At 38.8% G+C, this 26,578-nt stretch overlaps 1 protein-coding gene across 1 annotated transcript in view; it reads left to right on the forward strand.

The window, feature by feature from the left end:
* myo5aa (myosin VAa) overlaps positions 1-20,018 on the forward strand; it is a 184,796-nt gene extending 164,778 nt beyond the window's left edge. The window contains exons 33-42 of the mRNA XM_048615733.1: positions 113-187; positions 1,428-1,521; positions 2,883-3,029; positions 5,518-5,672; positions 9,860-9,949; positions 11,077-11,227; positions 12,168-12,450; positions 14,076-14,250; positions 15,720-15,800; positions 17,592-20,018. Coding sequence (XP_048471690.1) covers positions 113-187; positions 1,428-1,521; positions 2,883-3,029; positions 5,518-5,672; positions 9,860-9,949; positions 11,077-11,227; positions 12,168-12,450; positions 14,076-14,250; positions 15,720-15,800; positions 17,592-17,744 — 1,404 coding nt within the window. The 3' untranslated portion in view covers positions 17,745-20,018. The remainder of the gene's footprint in view (positions 1-112; positions 188-1,427; positions 1,522-2,882; positions 3,030-5,517; positions 5,673-9,859; positions 9,950-11,076; positions 11,228-12,167; positions 12,451-14,075; positions 14,251-15,719; positions 15,801-17,591) is intronic.
* The last annotated feature ends 6,560 nt before the right edge of the window (positions 20,019-26,578 follow it).

A 26,578-nucleotide genomic window follows, 5' to 3' on the forward strand; every position in this document is an offset into this window, starting at 1 on the left:
GATCATAAGGCACGTGCACTCCTGTTCAATAGCCATTGAATATTTCCCAATCTGCTGGCATAATTTCTAAACCATTTGGGTAATCACACAAATCTCACCACTATTTTTGCAGTATTATGAGGAGTTATATGCAGATGACCCCATGAAGTATCAGTTCTACAGGATTTCGCTTTACAAACGGATCATTGTATGTAGATCAAACCATGTTTTTGGCCTGAATTATTGTTCTTCCACTTTCTCTGTCTGGAGCACTAACAGCAGAATGATTTGCCTGTGCACCTGTGAAGAAAAATCTGTTTTTTCCTTCTCTTATGTATTGTGGCTACCCAGCAACTTACTGTTTTACTATTGTCACTTTTTTAACACAACACAGCAATATATTTTTAGTGCAATTCAATGCTAATCCTGTTGTCTTGATCTCCGTGGAATTGAAACATTGGTTTAAAGTGCAAGAACGTTTCAGTTCTTTTCTCTTGCTAAGTTTACACTGCTATTAAAATTGATTTATCAATTAATTAAGTTTGCTTTCAATACGTGCTCTATTTCGTGTATTGTCCAACTTGCATAAATTGGAAAAAGCATTTTCTAAATGTGTAGTTGCTATGTCAATTGGACAGACTTCTGTAAGACTCAAGAATTGCTAATGTTTCTAACCAGAAGCAGTATGTCACCACTGAACCTTACCTCAGCTGGGACAACGCAGGCTCGTGTCTGACTTCATGGCACTATCCAGGCTATTGGAATAACTCTGGAATGTGAGTTTATCTGAATTGGACAAATTCAACAGTTCAGGATTAAACCTAATGCACTTATTTGGAAATAGTAAGAACTGCCGATGCTGGAGTCAGCGATAACACAGTGTGGAGCTGGAGGAACGCAGCAGGCCAGGCAGCATCAGAGGAGCAGGAAAGCTGACGTTTCGGGTCAGGACCCCTCTTCAGAAAAGTTATTTGGAACAGGCTTTTAACTTTTGATTGAAGTCTCAGAATGGTGCATCTAGCCATGTGCAAGATAATTAATTCTTAATAACCTTAAAAAATACATTAGGCTCAAATGTAACTAACCTAGTTAGTTAGTTTCCTCATCACAAGTAGGTGATATAGTTGCAACGGGGCAAGTTGATTTCACGAGATGTAGCATCATCCAGCAACTCTGCCAAAGTTTGTCTGTCCAGTTCGAACCCACTGAGCTAGTCTAGATGAGATTTGTTCCTGGTATTCATGGTAAACCGACAACTTAATCTTAATCTTAAGAGTTTGTTTCTGTCAGCCACGTTTGCATCAACTAACCCCCAGCTGCACTGTGATTCACACTTATCTACACTTGCTTTGCATTTTACTAATTGTGAGTGTTATAAATTTTCATAATTTCGGCAGCATGCTACAGTTCAGCATTTTTAGTCTGGTTTTCTTTGCCCTTTACCACAGGATCTTATGGAACAACTTGAAAAACAGGACAAGATTATCAGGAAGTTGAAAAAGCAGCTTAAAGTGTTTGCAAAGAAAATCGGAGAACTGGAAGGTATGGTTATGTAGGCTGAAAAACCAGCTTCTCCCGAAATAGCTGCCAGTGAGCTAAGTTGGAATAGAACAAGCAGATGCTTATAAAAGCCCCTTTTCAATGGGATACATTGAATGTTTCTGTAATTTTGCTGTGCAGTGTTCTTTGTGTGTTCCTTTCTTGGATGAGATGACTTTTTGTAGCAAATTAAGATGAAAACTTCAGTCTTATTTTGACCCAGGAGCAATAGTAAGATTAACCATATTAAATGGCATTGCAGGCCTGAGGGGCAGAATTGCCTTCCTCTACTCCTTGTTCTTATGTTCTTGTGTAACAATTGAAAGGGCTTACCAAGGTACAGTGACATTAAGCTTGTGGGCCCTTGCCTGAACAGATCTGATTATTATTTTTTCCTTCCTTCATTCATGAGATATGGCCATTGCTGGCGAGGTCAGCATTTGTTGTCCATCCTTAATGGCCTCTCCGAAGATGGGCGGGAGCTACCTTCCTGAAAATCATTGAGTGGCTTGCTCAGCCATTTTGGAGGGTAACCTCTTTGCTGTGGGTCTGGAGTCACATGTAGGCTGAAGCAGTTAAGAACAACAGACTTCCTTCCCTGAAGGACATTAGTGAGTCAGATGCGCTTTCATGGACACTAACATTAATATTAGTTTTTTTTTCATGCCATATAATTCACATGACTCCAGCGTTCCTTGAGAGTTTTGAGTTCATTATTCCAGATCATTAATCCAGGCCTCTAGATCTCCAATCCAGCAATATAGCCACAGTACAGCCAGTTCCCGGGTTGCAAACGGATTCCATTCTGGAGTTTATAAGTCAATTTGTACGAAGTTGGAGCACAATGCACGATGGTACAAAAGAACTTTTCATAAGGACATGTTGATGTGTTGGGCCTTTAAATTTGCACTACTGTATGGGATCACATTTATAAATACCAGCATTCATTTATCAGTCAGTCATAAATCAGGGACCCACTGTATTTTCAGACTACCGATTTTATGTAGTTTTTTTTATATAACGATGTTGAAATTCCTCCTTTGTATGTCAATTTACTATACTACAATTGTAGTTCATATTATAAAGATAGTTTTAGGTGCAATTTGCATTGTAGAAATTAATATTTTTGACAATGTAAAATAGCACCCAGCAAAGTGGCAGCGTCATTTGAGCACTAACACTTCAGTAACTTGGGTACATATGTAGTTTTACTTACATTTGAAAACTTATCCATGTGGTTTTGTCAAAGAAATAACTTGTGAAGTATTCACAACCTCTTCCTGCTTAAGCAAATAGCATGCGATACTCCATGTAAACAGAGCATTGAGATGGGTTGCCTGCTCATATTTCTTTCTTTGTAACAGTGGGTCAGACAGAGAACGTATCTCCAGCTCAGCTAGCCGACGAACCCATCCGTCCTGTGAATATCCCAAGGAAAGAAAAGGATTTCCAGGGAATGTTGGAGTATAAGAAGGATGATGAGTTTAAGCTCATCAAGAATCTTATATTAGGCAAGTTTGTACTTCTGTTATCTCGGTTGTGTTCACTCATTTATTATTTGAAGATAAAACACCATCGCTTCTGCAATTGTAATTGTTGACAATGTAGGTTCTGTGGTGTAATTCATTGTTTTTGTGGAAATGCACACAATCTTGGATTAAACCAAATTTAAAGTGATAGATAACAGCGATGAGGAAAACACGTCCTGAATCTTCCTCCACTAGGACTGGAGTGAGGCATCCTTGTATACTGAATTTTCCATGAATTGCTCCTTTGCATACTTTCAACATGATTTACCTCCAAGTTCTGCTCTACATCCATACACCACTGGGTCAAAATCCTCAGACTCCTCCTTATCCCCACATTGATAGCCCCATCGCTGTAAGCATGGCAGCAATACATTGGCAAAAGTTAGAGCCAAGTTTCAGACCTCAATTGACTTCTGTACTTGCTGCATGTGTAAGTCCCTATATTGTATGGTAGTAGCAATACCCTTGAAGGCTGAAAGACTGTCTTTCTATTTGTCTGGTTAACTGATTGGATGGAGTTGTTACTCTACCTGACATACACATCTTGCATTAAAATTGGACATTTTATCAATAATTACCGCATTCACAGCACATAGGATTAACGATTAAAGATTCATCTTACTAAAGAAAGCAAATTTGGATTTCTGTTTAAAGTTCGGAATCAGCTGCTGTCATATCCCACTGGATCGGAATACAATGTCTTTGTACTTTACACCAGTGACTGTAAATGTTGCTTGAACTGCATCACAAAATCAAAATAAACTCTAACAGACCAATCTAATTATTTCATAATTCAAACAGTAAACTATAGTTTCTGTGATTGACCAAGCACAGATCACCAGTATCACACTGTAATGTCCAATTGGCTGTAGCAATCACAGTGGCTTTAATTCAGCATACACAATCCTGCCATTGATTTTAATTAGAGCAGAGCCTTGGTAATTGAGCCATTCATCATATTTGGTGAGCATATCTGGCAAGGTTTGGGGAAAAAGTATCAATTGAGGGAGTAAAGATCTCCACCACAAAGCTGCAACAGTTCATAGCAGGATGTATGCAATGACATAAATCACTTCTACCACATTCCTGGAATCACTGTATCATAACAATAACCAGCTATTGTCTTCTCAGTAAATCCTGGCCCTTTGTCTTACATGCCCAAGTATTGGAATATAGAGAGCATCCTGACTGCTTATAAAGCTAAGTAGGCACATCCTACAACAGTGCTCCCTAGAAACTGTGCCACAGTGTGAAGTGGGCAGAGTGGGATGGTCCTCTTGCTCAGTTTAGGCAATCAGTCCTCCTAATCTGCCTTGAATTCCTCTCACTGTGGGGTATGGTTAGCAGGAGAAAATCTACATTAACATGAGCGAAACCATTGCCCTGCCTTAACTAATTAAAAGAGGCAGGATGAGGAGACAGATAATAAAATAAGTCTTATCACACCACAGTATTTAGAACCAAAGGGACAGTTCTTGCAGGTATTTCAATTGCAAGGTGAGTTGGTCTGTCTAGGGGTAGCAAAATGGCTTGGCACAGTGGAAATTGCTGCTCTGATTACTTTATTTCCAGTTCAGTACATCAAACATTTCAGGCAGTGAGAGATACCAAAAGTGAATAACTGCAGATGCTGGAAATATTGGAGATTTTTGGAGTCTTCAACTGAAAGCATAAAAATATAAATCCCTGTGCATTGCTTGGTGAAAAGAGCAGGTGTATTCTGTTTTCTCTTCATTCTTAAGAAAACTGTGATTGTGACCATGGAAGAACAATGCAAGTGACTGTGTTTGATGTTTATCTGACTGTGCCATCACTGGGCACTTACCTCAGGCACTGAAGTGAGGGTGCAGTGGTAGCATCTGTGAGTTTGCACTGGCCCTCCAGTGTGAGTGGTTAAAAATGACAGCGCTCCCAATAGATTTTAGCTATATGTTGATTGGGACTTAAATAGCATCATCTTCAAGTTGGAGGAAAATGATGTGTTAATTAGAGTCATAGAGATGTACAGCCTGGAAACAAACCCTTCGGTCCAACTTGTACAAGCCGTATCCTAATTTAATCTAGTCCCATTTGCCAGCATTTGGCCCATATCCCTCCAAACCCTTCCTATTCATGTACCCATCCAGATGCCTTTTAAATGTTGTAATTGTACCAGACTCCACCACTTCCCCTGGCAGCTCATTCCATACACACACCACCCTCTGTGTGAAAAAGTTGCCCCTTAGGTCCCTTTTAAACATTTTCCCTCTAACCTTCAATCTATACCCTCCAGTTTTGGATTCCCATATCCTATGGGAAAGGCCCATCGTGTCTTCAGTTGAATTGTGACCAATGGCACTGAAGAATGTGCAATCTGTACGTATGTCAAGCAGGATTCTATACCATGGCCTGTGCTTGGCCTATACCTCTTTATTTAATGCTATCTTGTGCTGCCTTTCTGAAACTAAATTGTGCTCCTTTTAAATTGCAGAATTAAAGCCTCGTGGTGTGGCGGTCAACCTGATCCCTGGATTACCAGCATACATCCTGTTTATGTGTGTACGTCATGCTGATTATATTAATGATGACCAGAGAGTCCGGTCCCTGCTGACATCAACTATTAATGGCATCAAGAAAATCTTGAAGGTATGAAAAGTCTTTTCATGGATAGCATGAATCCAGGAATTAAAAATCTATTTCCCTTTTACAATGTATTAGCACCCGGAATGAAATCTGCAGAATTACAGAGAATTATTGAGTTATTACTTGCTGTGAGGGGGATTTATACTTTATTAGTTTACCAATCCAATACCATAACCATTCAGCTCTCTACTCAGGTTAATCCTGGTGGGCAGGAGAAGTAGTGACTGTAAAAGCAGGAAATAAGTACCAGGTCCATCGGTATGTGAACAAAAGAATCACATTGTATAGCGTTTCAAACAGTCGTAGGCGTAAATTTATCAACTGGTACCTGGTTTAAAATGATTGATTTAAAGCCAGTGTTCTCTTGGTTGATTTCAAAAAGAAAAGGGCTGATTGGGAAATCAAAACTTTGTCTGAAGTTCTGGCGATGGTTAACATATTTCTCCCCCTCTCCTGATTTGACCTGTATTTTAGTTTATATTTGCAGCATTTAGTTTATATTTGCATTTATTTTACTTTTATGTGTTGTAGGACAGCCATCATTTTGCTTGGTGTTGTGTTTACTGCACGCCATGCATCCTGGCATTGACATGATTTCAGTGCATTGTAGTTACTCCATTGTGACCATATTCAGTGAAACACAATACAAGGCCAGACACTGTGGCCACACAATCCATCTTCACAGTTTGATTGCAATTTAATGAATCCTTTATATGCAATCAGACCGTCAGCATGAAGGCTCTTTTACGATGACCAATTAGATCCATTTAGCCAGAGTTTAGAGAATGTTGTGCATGAGCAATCATTTATCCTCTACTTGTTTGTAAAGCATTGTTAAGGGCTCTTGTTGTGTAGTTGCACTGTTCTTGCTTCTGAACCAGGCAGCCTGAATTCAAGTCCCACCTGCTCCAGAAATGTGTAATAACATCTGTGAACAGATTGATTAGAAAATATCAATACGTCAATTTGTAGGGCTCTTGTGGCACTGTAGTAGTGTCTCTACCTCTGGACCAGAAGTCCCAGGATCAAGTACCACCTAAATACTTTTAAAGAAGAACTAAAGATCATCTCAAACACCATCTGACAATACTGTAACCGAGAGCCAAGTAACGGGGAAATGAAGGATTCATAACAGGAACAGTGTAAGATGATATTTCTACAAAGGGTAGGACTTACTAACAAACAAGAATGATGTGGTGTTGAGTTTCCAGGATGTTGGTTTCATTAGGTTTGTTGTATCCAGAAGACATCTCACAGCAGTTTGTTTACTACATGTACATGATGCTTAGTGACATAGTCCTGAAGACAATATAGGCATCAGTGAATCAATGTGACACGTTTCAATCTGATGGCATCTACACAAATGATTTACTTTGCTGTTGAAATAACATCCTGATTTAGCTATCTACCTTTCCGAAAAGGTGTCACAGTTTAGAGAGAGGGCAGACGAGATTCACTGTCAGGTAATAGAAGATTTTAATTATGAATGAAGATTGAAGAAAGGGCTAGAATTTAAAAAAAAAGATAAAGTTGATACATATCAAATGTGTTCAAAATTCTGTGACATTTGATGAAGCAAATCAGGGAGAAGCATTTCTCCGCCCTTGTCTGAGTCAGTAACTAGAGGGCAATCATTTAAAATTAAAACAAAAGGAGAGACTAAGAATTATTACAATACAGTGAAATGTAAGGATACGGAACACTGTAGCAGAAACATTCGTGGAAGCAGAATCCTCAATAATAACCTTGCAAAGGAAAGTGGTTAATATTTTAAAGAAGAAAAATTAAAATGGCATAGGGAAATAAAACAGAATGAAATGATTAGAGCTTTGAGATATGTCATAATCAAATAGATATTGCCACTCTGATAATACTGTAATCCAGTGGAATATCAAGGTGTATGTGTTGTATAGTGTGGCAGTATATGCAGACAATAGTTGTTTAGGAACAGCATTTAAAGTGCCCCAGAACAATTCCCCAGCTGTACACGAGCTAAAGCTAAAGTAATTGGTGCATCTGAAGGCGTAGTCTACAGTATTAATTTTGCAGCTGTGTTAGTAGCCTGGGATGGAAAATCTATTCAGTTACAAAATAATAAATGAACTTCTTATAGATTTTTTTTGTATTACAACTGGACCAAAGCCAGTTCTCTTTTTGCCACAAGATCGTAAGAGCTGCAGATGCTGGAGTCCGAGATAACACGGTGTGGAGCTGGAGGAACGCAGCAGGCCAGGCAGCATCAGAGGAACAGGAAAGCTGACGTTTCAGGTCGGAACCCGTCTTCAGAAAAAGCTTTCCTGCTCCTCTGATGGTGCCTGGCCTGCAGTGTTCCTCCAGCTCCACACTTTGTTATCTCTTGCATTTTGCCAATCAGTTTTCTTTTCTGGAGCCATTTTAATAAAAGGAAAATTGAAGAAGCTGAACTTTATTGTGGGGAATGTAAATGAATTGGTTTAGAAACAGTTGAGGTTAGTGGACTTTTACTGAATATTTAATACAGGAGAAAACCTGAACTTTCAGGCACCAATGTGGGGAAAATGGAAGTTCAGTCTGACCATATTGTCACCATGTGCACATTTATTAATATGTAACCATCAGACAATATCCACATTAAGTTTAGAGGAAGCTTTGGTGCCATTCTGTTACTTCGCACCAGATGAGCTGAATATAAAAGCCCAATCCAAATTCAGTTGAACTCCACTGTGAATGACAACTTATTATTATTAGCAGAAAGTTGACAGCAAACAGTGGTGAGACAATGGTTCTGAAATTATCAGCATCACTCTGTTGTTTGTAAATTACCTCAAGTGACCTATAATTCAGCTACTTACTAAGAAATTTCACAGACAATCAAAGACCGAAACAATTACTTAAACTTCATTGCATGTAGCAACCAAAATAAGACCCCGCAAGTTAGCAAGTTGAGCCTCACAACCCAACTTACCTATTACCTGATTAATGGTGGAATTTAGCTAAGATTCCAACCAACCACGTCTGTCTCTGGGTATGTCCAGATTCGATCCTTGTGCAATATGGTTTTCCGGAGTTCTGCTGCCAAAGAATCCCGAAGTTGAATTCCTATGGGATTTTCTGTCTTGTGAAGTTTATAATATGACATTACAGATTATCCTTTAGATCCGTTCATTCACAACATTGATTACGGTACTGGAATTGTCAAGTCTGTAGCTTATCTTCCTATCAGGGTAGCTTCCCCGTTCCTTGTTACATTTGTTGTTAAACTGTTTTCTGGGAGAGAGGAGACAGCTTGTTTATGTTGCTTCGACCCCTCCTTCCCAGGGATGATTAATTAGCATGTTGCCTTTAATTTCTTTTATCTCAGGAAACAATTTATTCCCAGAAAGAGTTATTGCTGATTCTTATAATCCCTGAACAGCTATTAAAGTTTTGAAGTTTGCTTGCATCACAACTGGCTGAGAAAATAACTTCAGTGTTGATTCACAGAAGTATTTGGGTGTATTTGGTGCCTGATGTTAATTCCTACAGCAGAATACTTGAGTGTTGTGGTATGAGGGGAATTTCATTAATACCAGTGGACATCAGGATCAGCTACTACAACATTAATACATTTTTTAACCATTAAAATAAAAGGTTATATTCTGAATGTCTGCCTACTTGTTTATAATGGCAGATTTGCAATTTTGATCTTTGCAAAGTTTTCTTCTAATATGACTTAAATATTGAATTTGAATTCTTATTAAACACCTTGGATTTCAGAATAGGATCTGATTGTCTCTTAGTAGGGAATTGTGAAATTGTGGGTGTATTTAGGACATTCCTTATACAATAATTAACTTGAATGACAATATTTCTGTCTCATGACATGAGTCATAAGACAAACTTAACTCGATAGTCAGAACACCTGTATAAATTAGCTGGTTATCCAAATTCTGTTGCATTTGGCTGAAACTAAGTGACAATTCTGTGCACATATTACCTTCCTGCAGAATAAACATATTATAAAACTGCAGAATCACAGACATGACAGGATTGACAATGTTTATTTGTAATACGGCAGCTCTCTTAAAACTCAAATTATGGTGAGCAGAACTGAATATCCAAACTGAGAACTTAACAACCTAGTGCTGTTTCACAAGGGAATATTCTTCTTTACACTTACGTAAGTTGTTGATTTCCTGTTCTTGTTTTCTCTCAACCTACTTTTATTTCAGAAACGAAGCGATGACTTTGAAATTGTGTCATTCTGGTTGTCCAATACTTGTCGCTTTTTGCATTGTCTTAAGCAATACAGTGGAGAAGAGGTAAAATGTGGTTTTGTACACTCATATAAATCTTATCTTAAATATGTTACTGTGTTACCCTTATAGAATATGTACATTTTCCATATTACAACTGCATGTTTCTCTTGTGCTTGCTACACTCTGTTAAATTAGTAAAAGATAACTCGAAACAAAAAGTCCATGGTGCCACAGAAACAAGGCTGTAAATGCACTTTTCAAGCTTTGTGTTTAGATTTGGAGAGAGTTTTAAAGTTCTTCAAAACTTGAAAAAATTTGGTTGCATATGAACTAACTGGTTTGATGTTGTAATAGAATAGAGAGCAGAAACAGGCCTCAAGTGATGGCCATGTATTTCACTTTATCCATTCTGCTGTTGAATAATTTTTCTTAACCATCATTTGCACTTATGGTAGGATAAATTGACATAACATTTTGTTTAAGTGATTGTAAGTTTGGAATTTATCATAATTCCTGGTAAACTATGTAGATTTAAAATCTGCCGGTCAGATTATATTCAACCATGCACAAGTGTGCTAAAAATGAATGCACAGTATGTCTTAGACACTTCTCAACTCCCTCGTTTACAAGAGGAAAAACCTGTTGCATTAATCCATGAATCCATTGACCTTGAATCCATTGTCGATTGTCGTAAAAACCCATCTGGTTCACTAATGTCCTTTAGGGAAAGAAGCTTCCATCCTTACCTGGTCTGGCCTATGTGTGACTCCAGACCCACAGCAATGTGGTTGACTCTTAACTGCCCGATGGGCAATAAATGCTGCCTAGCCAGCAACACCCTCATCCCGAGAATGAATAAAGGAAAAAAAAATACGTACAGGCCCCATTTGGAAAATGGGCGTGGAGTTTAGGGGGTCCACACGGTCCATTCATTCAGTACAGCACTAATCCCTATAAATCATAAAGGAATTTAACACACATTAGCACAAGTAATCAAAACTAGTTTCCATAAAGTTTTAAATTAAGACTGACAGCAAAAGTATTGAGTGGCGTGACCTCTGTTGGTGAGATGTGTAGGTTATGTTACATTTTCTCTATTTACTTCAGTTGTGTAACATTCTGAAGAGGGCACTCTCCATGGAAACAACTTACAAGTCCTTGTTTTACCAATGTTCTATGTGTTATTTTAGGCATTTATGAAGCACAACACTCCTCGACAGAATGATCATTGCTTGAGAAATTTTGACCTTGCTGAGTACAGGCAGGTCATAAGTGACCTAGCAATTCAGATATACCAACAGCTGACGAAGGTCATGGAAAATATCTTGCAGCCAATGATCGGTAAGCATTTGTAAATGAGAATTTAAAAAATACATTTGTTACTGAGAACAAACACTCTGCAATTTGTTAAATCAGAAAGCTTCTGAATTTCAGTTTGTTGTGAAACGAGTTGCTTTTGCTTGGAAGGAAGAGGAATTGATTTGATAAAAGTCCATTTAAGGTTTGAGTTCTGAATTATTTTTTGAATAAGGGAATATAAATTTCTAGTTGTAAATATAATTAAAACAAAAGCCGTACCACTTTTATTCACATAGTTCAGAATACCATTCTGTTAAGAAATGAAATTCCTTTTAATTGTTATTGAATTCTTGATGTTCTAGACTTGGGAGAGGTGGCTAGTTTACCCCTATGTTAAAGCCCGAAGATGGGTCTTATTTTTCATGCTTTTGAACTGTATGTATTTAGGAGAGTCCTTTTATTCCCATTATAATGTTGTGAAATCATGTCCAGGACATTACTCCAATGCAAAGAAATGCACCAAGATAGGGTCCTGCAATCCCTTTCTGTAAACTTTTCTGGCTGGAAAATACCACCCTGTTCTTTGTTTTGTGAACATTGTGTACAATTATGTGGTTGACCTCAGTGTGTTTTGACACTGGATGAAAAAATGCAATGTTCTGTGTCCCATGGGTCCCACCAGCCTGTACAGGCACTCCTGTAATGTTGAACATGTAATGTGAGGGATGCTGAAGAAGCCTTTTATTCTGTAGAGTGGGGGAGAAAAGCAATTGATTAACAGAGTTTAAGATGGCAGTATTAAACAGAAGTGGAGTGTACAATGTTGTGTTTGGAAATTGGATTAACATGAAAACATTCAGTGCTTCATGTGAGGAAAATTAATATGTTGGCCATAAAAGGACTGCTATTAACCTTCATTGTAGATTCAAACAGAAAACTGGATTGAAAGTTATGATCCTAACTTCTTCGTACTGTGAAATAGTTTCAGGTATGTTGGAACATGAGACTATTCAGGGGGTATCTGGCCTAAAGCCCACGGGTCTACGGAAGAGGACTTCGAGTGTTGCAGATGAAGGTACCTATACTCTAGATTCCATAGTCCGGCAGCTGAACAATTTCCATTCCACAATGTGTCAGCATGGCATGGATCCAGAGCTCATCAAACAGATCATCAGGCAGATGTTCTATATCATTGGTTCTGTCACCCTCAACAACTTGCTTCTTCGCAAGGACATGTGTTCATGGAGCAAAGGAATGCAGATCAGGTACGTGATCCATCCAGAATCAGTGGAAAGGTCGTGTACTCTGCAGTATTGTTGTCAACATTTGCTAAAGAACCTGTTCAGTAACAACATCTCTGAATATTGCATAACTCTGGAGCAGATGGGACTTGAACCCAGGCCTCCTGGCTCATAGGCAGGGACACTACCATAGCAGTACAGGACCCCTTGTAGCACCTTTGGATACTTATTGTCCACCAAAAAGCAAGTCCGTTCTAACCTGGCCAATGACCAGCCCATCAGTCTACAGTGTACCATCAGCAGAGTGATGGAGGGGGTTGTTGACAATGCTGTCAAACGGCACGTGAATGACAATTACTTGCTTAATGCTGCTCAGGGCCATTCAGCTCCTGACCGCATTACAGCCATTATAAAGCAACCTGTTTAACTGTTGCCGCATTCATCATCCTCAATTGTTCACTCCTTTCTCAACCAAAGCACAGTGACAACTACAGCTACACGATGCACTGCAGTAACTCACCAAGGCTCCTTTGACAGAGTCTTCTAACACCACAGCTTCCACCACCCAGAAAGGCAAAGGCAGTACATGCGTGGGAAAACCACCACCTGAAGTTCACCTTCAAGCCATTCACCATCCTAACTAGGAACTATATCACTGTTCCTTCGCTTTCACTGGATCAAAATCCAGGAACTCTCTTCTTAACAACACTGGGTGTCCCTAAACCATAAGGACTGCAGTGGTTCATGAAGGCAGCTCACCACTACCTTCTCCAGGGAACTTTAGAAATTCTTAATAAATGCTGGCCCAGCTAGCTATGCCCACATCCCATGAACAAGAGAGAAACCATATGGATATTATGCAACATTATCATTTATAATTGTTTGTTTTTAACAAAAGCATGACAACAATGCAAAGATAATGCATTTCAAAATTGATTCAATTTCTTTTTGTCTATTTTCTTAAATCAGATAATGCTTGAATAATCTTAAGCAAGGTGATAATGGGAGGAAAGGTCTCTATCGTGAGGAACAAAGGACTTAATAAACTAATAGAAATAAAAGGAGACAAGTCTCCAGTCCTGATGGTGTACATTCCCAGGGTTTTAAACGAAATGGCTGCAGAGATAGTAGAGGCATTGATTGAAATGTGACAAACTCACTGGATTTTGGGATGGTTCCAGCCAATTGAAAAACTGCTAATGTGCCACCCATGACCAAAAAGGAGGGAGACAGAAAGCGGGAAACTTCAAGCCACTTAGTCTAATATCTATCATTGGGAAATGCTAGAGTCCACTGTTAAGGAAGAAGTAGGACATTTAGAAAAGCTTCATGCAGTCAGAGTCAATATGGATTTGTCAGTTGTTAATTAGTATTTTTTTTAACCTCTTTCCCTCTTTCCTGGTTATGTTCTGTCTTAAGTGAAGTGAAATGACCTTGTTTCCTACCTTCCTGTTGTCCCCCACCCCTACAGAAATTCATTCATCTGCTTACTCCAGTTTAATATTTCTGTTTCTTGAACGGTTTTTACATAACAACCTGTTTAGAAATGATTTCATAATTTCAAAAGATTTCTTTTAATAACCCCCTACCCTGTGAGGGATCTGTCTTTGAAACCAGTCGGGTGTGATATTGTTCTTTTTGTTCTGCAGGTACAATGTGAGCCAACTTGAAGAGTGGCTGCGGGACAAGAACCTGCAGACCAGTGGGGCAAAAGAAACTCTAGAGCCTTTAATTCAGGCTGCACAGCTACTGCAGGTGAAAAAGAAGACTGATGAGGATGCAGAGGCCATTTGCTCCATGTGCAGTAATCTTACCACTGCTCAGGTATGCCACCTGTATGCTATCTCTCTCCATGGGTGTGCTGTGTCTCTGTACATGCACTGCCTTGCCGTGTACACGTTGGCTCCGCGCATGTCCTGCTGTGCTGCTTGTGTTGTGTCTCCACGTTTATACCTGTCAATTATGCCCTTAAATAATTTCAAATTAATTTTTAGAACAATTTTCTTCCCAAATTTTCTCCTTTCTTCTTTGAAAGTGTTGATTCCTTGCTGGGGTATGGTTCAATATCAGTATGATTTCTATCGAACAGTCACTGATCATCCTGCGGAGGCTTGATCAGTTGTTCTTTATTTATATCTGAGTATCAATAGTGAATATTTTGCTGTTGATTTGGCCAAGCCATCAGAACTGAATCCTATCCAGTCGTCAAAGGACATCTCCAATGGGAATAGCCTTCAACAATAGTAACCTTGGCCAATTCTCCTCAGTATCAGAATGCAAGTCCAACTGGACAGTTGCCCCAGCTGCCCCAATACATTTCACAGTATTAAACTTGAGTCTTCCTGTGGATTACTAAAGGATTTCCAAAATACTAATAAATCAAATAATCTAAAACTAAGAGCCTTTTTTGGTCATCTATCAGTATTTTCCAACTTGGAATGGGTCGATGCTACCGTGGTAAACTTCTTGTGTACCAGCAGTGGCTGCAAGGATACAATCACCAGTTTGGAAATATTATTAACATCACAACTTTGTTGTAATTTAAGACAGATATTCTATCTTCATGGAAACCTGTTCTATTTGAACTCCAAACTGAAAATGCAGACTTATGGATACTGATGAGGAGTCATGATTATCAGCACAGGATGTTCTGTGCTCTTTCTCAGTCCTTCTTGGAATTATTCTTGTGAAAAACATTGAAAGTTATGACTAACTATGTTGGGTGTGGAGCAGGGAGTCAAGAAATAAATGTTTCCTTTAAGGTCCTTACATTGGATTATGTAAATCAAAAAAAACTCCAAAAAAAAGTGTCGATGCTTGAAATCCGAAACAAAAACAGAAATTGCTGGAAAAACTCAGTAGGTCTGGCAGCATTTGTGGAGAGAAATCAGAGTTCACGATTCAGATCCAGTGACCCGTCTTCAAAATGAGACCTGAAATGTTAACTCTGCTTTCTGTCCACAGATACTGCCAGACCTGCTGAGTTTTTCCAGCAATTTCTGTTTTTGTTTATGTAAATCTTGTTATTTATCCAAGAATTTAAGAAAAGGTTTATTTGGTAGTTTTTGTGTTGGAATTGAATTGATTTAATTAGAAAAGGATTAATTGATCAAGGAAAGCAGACAATAAATTCATTACGAATGATGTACCATTAGAATTTATTGAGTGGTAACATCTCATAGTGTTGGATTACATTATAGCAGTTGGTATGGCAAACCAACTTAGTGACATGATTCTAAGTTGCATTGTTAAAGATTGTAATAGAAACTACATTTTTTGTCTTTGCCAAACAGATTGTGAAAGTCCTAAATTTGTACACTCCTGTTAATGAGTTTGAAGAGCGTGTAACTGCCTCATTCATACGCACAATTCAGGTAAAACTTTTTAAGTTCTTTCTTAATTTTTCAGTTCTTTAGAGAAATGTTTCATGTATATTGTTCTCCCTTTCTTCTCATTTACATTAATATTTTACTTTGGGAACTTGCAGTATGAATACCAGAATGTTCAATGTGACATTTCATTTTATATCTTGCATTATAGTAAATGATCGATTTTTTTTTTTTTTTTTGTTCAGTATAGCTGCTTCTGACATTTCAGTGACTTTTCTCATGATTTATTCAGCAAATGTGTTGATAGAAAAATTCAAGTATTTGCTGGTCTTGGATTATAATAATTGTTCAGGGCTTCCTAATGATTAGCTAGAGGAATTGGCAACAGAATTTAGTCAAATGTTGAAGTTGAGCAGCTTTGAACTAAATTTGTTTTTTGTTGCTGCTCTGTGTTCTTGCAACCTAGCGGAGTTATGATCTTATTACAAGATTTGTTTCTAATGTGAGGTTTTAAGGAAAACCTTTGAAAATTGTGTGGAAGGGTTTTTATTTATGACACGATCCTTCAGTACAAGAAACAACAGCATATGTGGTAAGATTGTTCATCTTTCTCTGACAAGCATCATTGTTGGTCCATGTGCGTGACACACAAGTTCATGGGAAGGTAACTGCTGAGGATGAACAAAGCCTACAGAAAGATATGTTAAAGTTGATCTTTGTCTGCGCCTTCTCTGTAGCTGTAACACTATATTCTGCATTCTGTTCTTCTACCCTCTTATGTAGGGTATGATTTGCCTGGATAACACACAAAACAAAACTTTTCACTGTACCTCAGTACATGTGACAATAAATCAAATCTACTCAAAAAATAGACAGCTTAAGAGAGTGGGTAAAACTTGGCAGATAGATAGAATATAATGTCAGAAAATGTGTAGTTATGCACTTTGGCAGGAGGAATAGAAGGGGTGAGTATTATTTAAATGGAGAAAGACTGCAAAAAGCTGCGACACAGAGGGATTTGAGGTGCTCATGCATGAATCACAAAAGACTAGCATCCATGTTCAGGTGATAGGGAAGACAAATTGAAATAAAGCCCAACATTCAAAGGAAATGAAGTACAAAATTAGCGAGGTCTTGTTAAACAATACTAGGCAGTAGTTAGTCCACAGCTGTAGTACTGTGAACAGTTTATGCTGGCACTGGAGGCAGAGCAGAGTAGGTTCATTAGGTTGATCCCAGGTGGAGAAGGATTTTCTTATGAGGACATATTGAGTAAGCTGGGCCTGTACTCGTTGGAGTTTAGATGAATGAGAGGAGACTTTATTGAATCATATAACATTCTTAGGGGATTTGACAGGATAGATATTGTTAGGTTGTTTTCCCTTTGTGAGTGTCTAGGACCAAAAGACATAATTTCGGAATAAGGGGTGGGCCATTTACAAAAGAGATGAGGAAAAAGTTTCTTCTCTGACGATAGTGAATCTATGGAATACTTTGCTGGAGAGGGTTGTTGAAGTTCAGTCATTAGGAATATCTAAGGCTGAGAGACAGAGTTTTATTCAGTGAGGGTATCCAGCTTTATGGAGAAAGGGCAGGAAGATGAAATTGGGGATTATCGATCAGCCATGATCTCATTGAATGGTGGAGCAAAATCTGGGCTGAATGGCCTACTTCTACTCTTATGACTTATGATTGTTTCTCTGAATGTACTGACACATTTAGTAAAAGGCTGGCAAGGTTAAAAAAATTTATTTCCTGTACAAGTAACATTTGTAATCTGTATTTCTGCCTACACCATTGTTAACTATCTTCTAACTTTCTGTTGCTATTTTCTAGGTTCGTTTACAAAATCGAAAAGACTCCCCTCAGCTGCTAATGGATGCAAAATTCATATTTCCAGTTACATTCCCATTCAACCCATCTTCTTTAGCACTGGAAAGCATTCAGATTCCAAGCAGCATGAACCTTGGATTCCTGTTGCGTGTCTGAGGAACACTGAAGATATCAATTCTACATTGGTCAGAGAATTATCATCCCCATTCACTACATACTGCTAGAGCAATGTTAAAATATTTGCATTATAAAGGAATGTGTGCTGAAATTTAAGAAAGCCAAACACATTCATGCAGCACCTGGTGATGACTGCTGTGCTGCAGTTTTGATGAATATACTTTGAGTTTAACAACTGTAAATTGAGGTTGTGTCATACTTTAATTATTAGGAATTTGAATAAAGGGGAAGTACAACTGCCATAAATAGTACCGTTTGTCTTATAGCTATTATTTAAGTCAATATATAAAAGATGTAGAATTCAAAGGTCTGTTAAAATATAATCTAGAGATTATGTTGTTAGTTTTGGTGTTTTGCTTAGCACATTTATTATAGTTACCGTGTTTAGTGTCCTCTGACTATGCTGAACTATACATTTAGCACTGCACCCATATAGTGTTGAGTTGTAATTCACTAAAAATATTTCATGTCAACTTTACAGCTTTTTCACAGTCATTTTAAACTTAATTTATGCCGGTAATAATCACTATTTTAGGTTCCAAATTTCACTTAAAGCACAAAAACACACAGAAGGGCAAAATACGAAATTCTCTGAAAATCATAAAGGCATTTGGCAACAGGAAAACAATTATAGGTTGAACAATACTTTTTTTTTTCAGTATTTGAAGTCATAGCTTCTTTCCCTTTTAAATGCGCCTTATTGGAATTTCTTCCGACTTTGCAATACAGGAATTGCTCAATTATTTCATTTGTTCGTAACTGTGTATGTTAAGATTGAAGAGGACGACCATAGAAGTAGAATTAGAAATATTCCCCCCCCCCCCCAGTATTTGCAATACAGTGTTTAGTGACCACAGGAGTCAGACATCATGCAGGTTGCTGTGACTATGGTGCAGGCATCACCCTAAGAGGGCAGCTTCAACCTCAAACCACACCACCCTCCAAATTCTCAATGTTGCAGGTCTGTTGTGGTTTCAGTTCTGAAAACTTTTAACCTGATGTTCCCAATTTAAGGATAATTGGTGCTGTGACTGGAAATTGAACCGATATTGAGTTCATAATCACTTTACGGTGGGCAAAAAAATCCTTATTGCACCCTTCATTGTTTACACATTTTAAGTTTTAAATATATTGATCAAGCATCCAAATTCAGAAACCTGATTTTCCAAGCAATGGTTTACGTTATCTAAATGGTGTAATATGTGTGCCTATTTATAATGCTACTGGATACCTGATATTTAATTGAAAGCAGAAAGCAAAAGTCTTTCTAGATGCTATGGAATAAAGGGTAATAAGCTACTCTAGATTTATGGAGTTGTTTAAACGTTCCACAATTATCACACAAATCAATGTTGGCCAATATTTTGATAGAAATATTACTGAATCTGTGATGCATCATTATCTATTTTTTGTTTTTGCATTTTTGTACATTTCAATCTGTTAATGTCTTAAAATATAAAATACCCCAGATATGTCTGTTACAAGTTCTCTTTTGCAAGTATTTGTTTAATTCAACCCATTACAGAATGAATAGAAGCATCACATTTGGCTAACCCGAAAATAATAATAACCTTTGCTCATTCACAAACGTGTGGTTGTGAAGGGGACAAATTTGGAGACAGAGAAATAAAGATCCTTAAAGAAAGATTGCCTGGGAAATCAATTTGATCCAAAATAGTAGTTGTCAGTCCACAATATCGTAACTATTCTACAACAGTATTTGTTTCTTTGCTTTCAAAATAATATAAAAGCCAGGGTACAAAGTAAAAGTTGTGTTATGAATCTCAGCGCATGTAGAACAATGTAAAAATTGCATTGTTCCTTAATGATGTTGAGAAAGTATGAAGGCAATTTTCCTTTGAAATATTGGTTGTGCACTTTAGTTAAATCCTATGCGTATATGTAGTTTTCCGTTTCCTGCTTATATTGTATTTTACTTTTTTGTATCATAAACTGTTATGAAACGTAAGTACGTTACTAGTGGTTAGTGTTAAGGAACTGGAGATAGTTAAAATATCAACAACAGCTAGCTAAAACCAATTGCTGTTGCATTACCTAGATCACTAAGGTTGACCGTGGATGCTTACTTCTGTACTTAACCAGCTAGCAAACAATGAGTATGATATTGATGTACAGAAAAGTTATGAAAACCCTGCAGCATTTCCTGTTTGTTGCAATTAGTAAATGTATATTGAACTAGGTACTAAGGTAATGTCCAACTTGTAAAAACAAATAAAAATTTCAACAGTATAAGCACATTTTGTATTCTTTTGAGATGATATGAAGCAGCCCCTGTCCAATTTCAATGCAGTTAGTCTTTATATAAAATAGTTTTATCTTCTGAATTGTTACAATCACTGGCTTGTTGTTTGCCTTTGGAAAGCAGCTTAAAACTTTGGCCTCAATATAAGGCAATGACATCCAAACTAAAAGGCCGGAAGCACGTGTGAATATTTCCAAAACGAAGTGTGCTGTCACCAGATTGGGAATGGACAAATGGAATATCCTTTACCCACACCTGAAGGATATGGAGTTGCTGGTGTTGGACTGGGGTGGACAAAGTCAGAAATCACACAACATCAGGTTATAGTCCAACAGATTTATTTGAAATCACAAGCTTTCGAAGCACTGCTCCTTTTTCAGGGGAAGTGCCCAATAAAGGAGCAGCGCTTTGAAAGCTTGTGATTCCAAATAAACCTGTTGGACTATAACCTGGTGTTGTGTGATTTCTGACTTTTGTACAACCAAAGCAAACATTAGTCCCTGGGTGTATTGTCCAATTTTGGTTGAGGTACCTGCTATAAGATCAGGAACGAAAACAGAAATTGCTGGAAAAGCTCAGCAGGTCTGGCAGCATCAGTGAAGGAAAATCAGTAAACGTTTCGGGTCCCGTGACCCTTCAGTTTACCCTGAGGCAGACTGTCCTATTGCAACCTGTCGTCTGGGAAATCAATCCTTTAGAATCCCTGCCGCAAAAGAAAATTGCAAGTGATTTCTCGGAGTCCTCCTAATCCCTGCAGATCCTATGGCCTGCTTTCCCCACCCCTACACATCTCCACCAGCCTGTGATTTACCTGTGGGCCTCTGTAGTACCAGCAGCTCCTGTTCATCATTCATTCCATCTTCTCAATGCGTTCCCCCCCCATTAGAATGATGTCAAAGACACATTATCTCTGAGAACCCTCCATTGATACATAGGGTAAATACTTCAAAGTCATTGTTCTATTGTATCATTCCTGAAGTGGCTCATTGCTTCATGATTTAAACTTACCGCAAAATGATTGCAGATGGCCATATACATTAAACAGGTTTCTGAGTCTTTGCATGGTGGAAGATCCAATATCAACACTGATTGCTAGGTTTGATTTTTCACTCTGCTAAAACAGCTCTGACTTTGGTAACCACATCTCATTAATATGTGATTGTACCATTGCAGTCAAACTATTTGCTGTATTTGAAAATAACAAACTTTCTCTCCTGGAATGTGGGTGTTGTTGGCTGGACCAGCATTTTTTTGCTGATCTCCAGTTGCCCTCGAGAAAGTGGTGATGAGTTGCCGCCTTAAACTGCTGCAGTTGATTTGATGTAGCCACACCCATAATGTTGTTACGCAGTCCTAGGAAATCCGACTCAGCAACTCTGACCAACGGCAATATATTTCCAAGTCAGGATGATGAAGGGCTTGGAGGGGAACTTGCAGGTGGTCATGTTCCCATGTATCTGCTGCCCTTGTCCTACTGGATGGAAGTGGTCATGGGTTTGGAATGTGCGCTCTCAGGATCTTTGGTGAAGTTCTACAATGCAAATTGTAGATAATCCACACTGCTGCTATAAGGACGGTGTGGATGTTTGTAGATGTGGTGCCAATCAAGCAAGCTGCTCTGTCCTGGATGGTTTCAAGCTTCTTGAGTATTGTTGAAACTACACCCATCCAAGCAAGTGGGGAATATTCCATCACACTCCTGACTTGTGTCTTGTAGATAGTGGACAGGGAGTCAAAAGTGAGTTATTTGCTGCAAGATTCCTAGCCTTTGACTTGCTCTTGCAGCTGCAATATTAATATGACTGGTCTAGTTCAGTTTCTAGTCAATAGTGACCCCCCGGATGTTGATTGTGTTGGAATTCAATGATGATAACATGATTGAGTGTCAAGAGTTGAGGGTTAGATTCCCTCTTGTTGGAGATGGTCATCGCCTGGCACTTGGGTGGCATAACTATTAACTGCCAATCTCAGCCCAAACTTGAATCTTGCTGCATTTGGACAATGACTGCTTCAGTGTCTGAGGTGTTGGACATTATGTTGTCATGAAGTCATAGATTCATACAGCACAAAAACAGACCCTTCAGTCCAACTCGTCCACAACAAACAGACATCCCAATCTGTCCTAGTCCCATTTGTGTCTGCATTTGGCCCGTATCTCTGCAAACCCTTCCTATTCATATATCCATCCAGATGCCCAGTCATCGGTGATCATCCCTGTAACTGACCCTCTGGTAGAGATAAGGCAAATGAAGCAGCTGAAGGTGGGTTGGGCTAGAACATTACCCTGAAGGATTCCTGCAGATCTGTCCTGAAGCTGAAATGACTGACCTACAACCATCTTCCTTTGTGCCAGGTATGACTCTAACCAAGAGAGAGTTTTCCCCGATTCCCATTGATTCCTGTTTTGCTTGGGTTCTTTGATGCTGCACTTGATCAAATATGGCCTCGATGTGAAGGACTGTCACTGTCACCTCACCTCACCTCTGGAATTCAGCTCTTTGTCCATGTTTGAATCAAGGCTGTAATGAGGTCAAGGGAGTTGTGTGCCCCTGGCATCAGAACTGCTTGATGACTCCTTTCATCACTTCACTGATGGCCGAGAATATACTGGGGCATTAATCAGCTGATTTGGATTTATCCTGCTTTATTGTGTACAGGACATACCCAGGCAATTTTCCAAGCAAGAACGGGGACAGAATTTCAGGGTTGTCCTTGCCCTCAAAATCATAAGCATTTAAGAAAACTTTTAACTTTTTCTCCACTCCAGTTACCCACCCCACTTCTCCCTGCTCTCTGCACTGCTCCCTTAACTGCTCACAAAAGGAAAAAGCTAAGTCTTTATTTCATGAATATCTTCAATAAGAAAATATTTTCTTTCGAACTCCATTGCCCATATCAATAGGTTTAATTACTACAATGAAACAAGAAATGGTGCAGAGCATTTGATCTAATGTGGTGGAACATTCTATGCCTTTTAAACAATTAAATTGCAATATCTTTGTCTCACTTAAAAAGTAACATTGAAGAAACACACTAACAGATGACCCTGCATCAACAATTTATCAAGATTAATGGTATAGTTACTTTTATACAGACTATTCTTAACTTTATCAGTAGCACAGTGGTGAATATTGTTATTAGGAATCATTCTAGAAGTTAATGATGTGGAGGTGCCGGTGTTGGACTTGGGTGGACAAGGTCACATGACAACAGGTTATAGTCCAACAGGTTTATTTGAAAACACAAGCTTTCACAGCCTCAGTCCTCCTTCAGGTGTTAGTGAGAGAGGTGGCATCAGACACAGAATTTATAAGTAAAAGGTCAAAGGTTCATACCACTGATGAGGATGTTTAAACAAACCTAAGATGCTATTAAACCTTTAATCAGTTTGAAGGTTTTAATTGATTAATATATATATATATGTAAATCCACAAATACCTTTCCAGTCATGGTCCTGAGAGAGCTAACGGTTTTATCAGTGTAAAGAAGAGGTGACTTCCCCCGGAGCGGAGAAACTACGCCACATTCATTACAGCCTTCAACACATTGTCGATGACAAGGAGCCCTCTGCCAAGGTCTTCCCTCGGCCTCCAGTTCTTGCCTTCAAACAGCCGCCAAACCTTAAACAGACCATGGTTCGCAGCAAATTATTCAGCCTTCAGGACAACATTGACTGCAAGACATGTCTTGACACTACCATCACATGTGGGAACACCACCCACCATGTACACGGAAGATACTTGCGTGACTCGGCCAACGTTGTCTATCTCATACACTGCAAGCAAGGATTCCCTGAAGCATGGTACGTTGGCGAGACCATGCAGATGCTACGTCAATGGATGAATTGACACCACACAACAATCGCCAGACAGGGATGTTCCCTCCCAGTGGGGGAACACTTCAGCGGTCAAGGACATTCGACCTCGGATCTTTGAGTAAACGTCCTCCATGGTGGATTCAGGATACACAACAATGCAGAGTCACTGAACAGAGGCTGATAACCAAGTTCGGTCCCCATGAGGACGGCCTCAACCAGGATCTTGGATTCATGTTGCACTACAGGTGGCCCCACCACACTATACACTCTCAGACACACACGCATACATACACAAACACACTCTCACATTCACTCACTCACTCACTCACTCACTCTCCTGCACAGACACATGCACTCTCTCTCTCTCTCTGTCCCACACAGTCACTCTCCCACTCTCTCTCACACACTTGCATGCACTCTCTCCCACACACACACACACACACACACACACACACACACACACACACACACACACACACACGTAAATCTATGGGGTGAATTTGTATTTGCAGGTGCATTTTATTTTGTTCAAAAAGCACACAATGTATAGACAGTCAGTCAATGGCATTTTATAAATTCCTACTTTAGAAATAAAACCAGTCTGACTCCAAACCAAAACACAAACAGATTCTAAACAGGGTGTCATACCTAACATGCATTGCCTGACCTAAAATGTCATCTCTATTTTACACTGATAAAACCTTTAGTTCTCTCAGGACCGTGACTAGAAAGGAATTCAGGGATTTACATATACATATTAATCAATTAAAACCTTCAAACTGATTAAAAGTTCAATAGCATCTTACATTTGCACAATACATCCTCATCAGTGATGTGAACCTTTGATCTTTTATTTATAAGTTCTGTGTCTGATACCACCTCTCTCACTAACACCTGAAGAAGGACTGAGGCTGTGAAAGCTTGTGTTTTCAAATAAATCTGTTGGATTATAACCTGGTATCATGTGATTTCTGACCTTCTGGCAGTTAATCCATTAAAATGTGAAGATGGTGGCATAGTGGTCAAGTTGGTGACTCAGTAATCCAGAGGCCTGGGTTAATGCTTTGGGGTTATGGGTTCAAATCCCACCATGGCAACAGCTGAAATTACATTTTTTTTTTAAATTCTGGAATTGAAACTAGCATCAGTAATGTTGACTATGAAGATATTATTGTTTTTAAAAAGTTAATTTGCTTTTAGAGAAGGAAATCTGCTATCCTTACCTGGTCTAGTCTACATGTGACTCCAGACCCACAACAATGTGGTTAACTTTTAGTTGCCTTCTGTAATAGTCTTACAGAGCATTTAGTTCAAGGGTACGTGGGATGAGCAACAAATGCTAGTATTGCCAAAGACACCTACATCCCATCAGAATGAAAAAAAATACTATTATGCTCTCACATCACATTACTAAATCAAAGCATCAATGAAACCTGTGCTATGCTGACTGCATATTTTATCCAAAACCCATGCATTCAAATATCATACCTCCAAGTTGAATTCACAATCTAAGCTGGTGTCCCAGTGCATGGTATTCCAGTGTTGGAGGTGCTTCCTTCTAAATTAATTCTCTCACTCTTTCTCAGTCCATTCTCTGTTACTTTTACAATCCATCAATGAATTTATAAAATATATTCTTTGTTTGTCCCATTTACCAAGATCCCAGGTGTCTTGCTGTCACTGCACCATTATGAGCTGGCACTTTGCATAATTACAGCAGAGGAAAGTAGATCGAGCTTTACACTGTATCTAACCCCATGCTGTACCTCTTCTGGAAGTGTTTGATGTGGACAGTGTAGAGGAAGCTTTAATTTCAGTATCAAAGGTGTACAGCGAGCTTTGCTTTCAGAAGAAAGCCATTAAGGCTATTGTATCAATGTTGGCTCTCTGCAGGAGCAACTTGTGTGATTCCAGTCTCATTCTCCTTTCCCAAAGCTGTGCAATTATTTTTCTTTGAGGTATTTATCCTTGTGAAACCCTAATGTTTTCTGCCTCCAACACACTTTCAGGTAGTGCATTTTAGATTATAACCATTCATTGTGTAAAAGATTGCTTTACTGCATGTTGATGTACATTCTTAAACTAGACAGCATAGGTTTAAAATGAGAGAGGAAAGATTTAAAAAGGGGCCTGAAGGGTAATTCACACAGAGGGTGGTCTGTATGTGGAAAGAGCTGCGAGAGGAATTGGTGGAGGTTGGTACAATTACAACATTCAAAAAGCATCTGGATGGTACATGAATAGAAAGGTTTTAGATGGATATGGGCCAAATGCTGGTAAATGGGACTAGGTCAGATTGGGGTATGTGGTTGGTGCAGAAGCACATTTTTTGCGCTGTATGACTCTTTAACCACTTTAACTCAGTGTCCTCTGATTCTCCACACTTCTGCCAATGGAGACAGTATCCCTCCCTCTCACATAATTTTAAATACTATCTCTCAATCATTTTTTTCTCTAAGATGAACAACAAATTTTCCCATCTACCCACGTAACTGAAGCCCCTCATCCCAGGCACCATTCTCATAAATCTTTTCTATGTCCTTTCTGAAGCTTTGATATCCTTCCTAGTGTGTGGTGCCCATAATTGGGTATTGTGCTCCAGTTTATGCCTGACCGAAGTTTTAACAACGTTCATAGACTTTGTTGCTCTTTGTGCTGCCTGCCTCAATTTATAAATCCCAGGGTCTTAATCAATTTTTCAATCTTGTTCCCTTTTTCATATATTAATTAAAT

This window comes from Rhincodon typus, chromosome 33 (genome assembly GCF_021869965.1).
Source record: "Rhincodon typus isolate 14 chromosome 33, sRhiTyp1.1, whole genome shotgun sequence".
NCBI classification, from domain to species: domain Eukaryota; kingdom Metazoa; phylum Chordata; class Chondrichthyes; order Orectolobiformes; family Rhincodontidae; genus Rhincodon; species Rhincodon typus.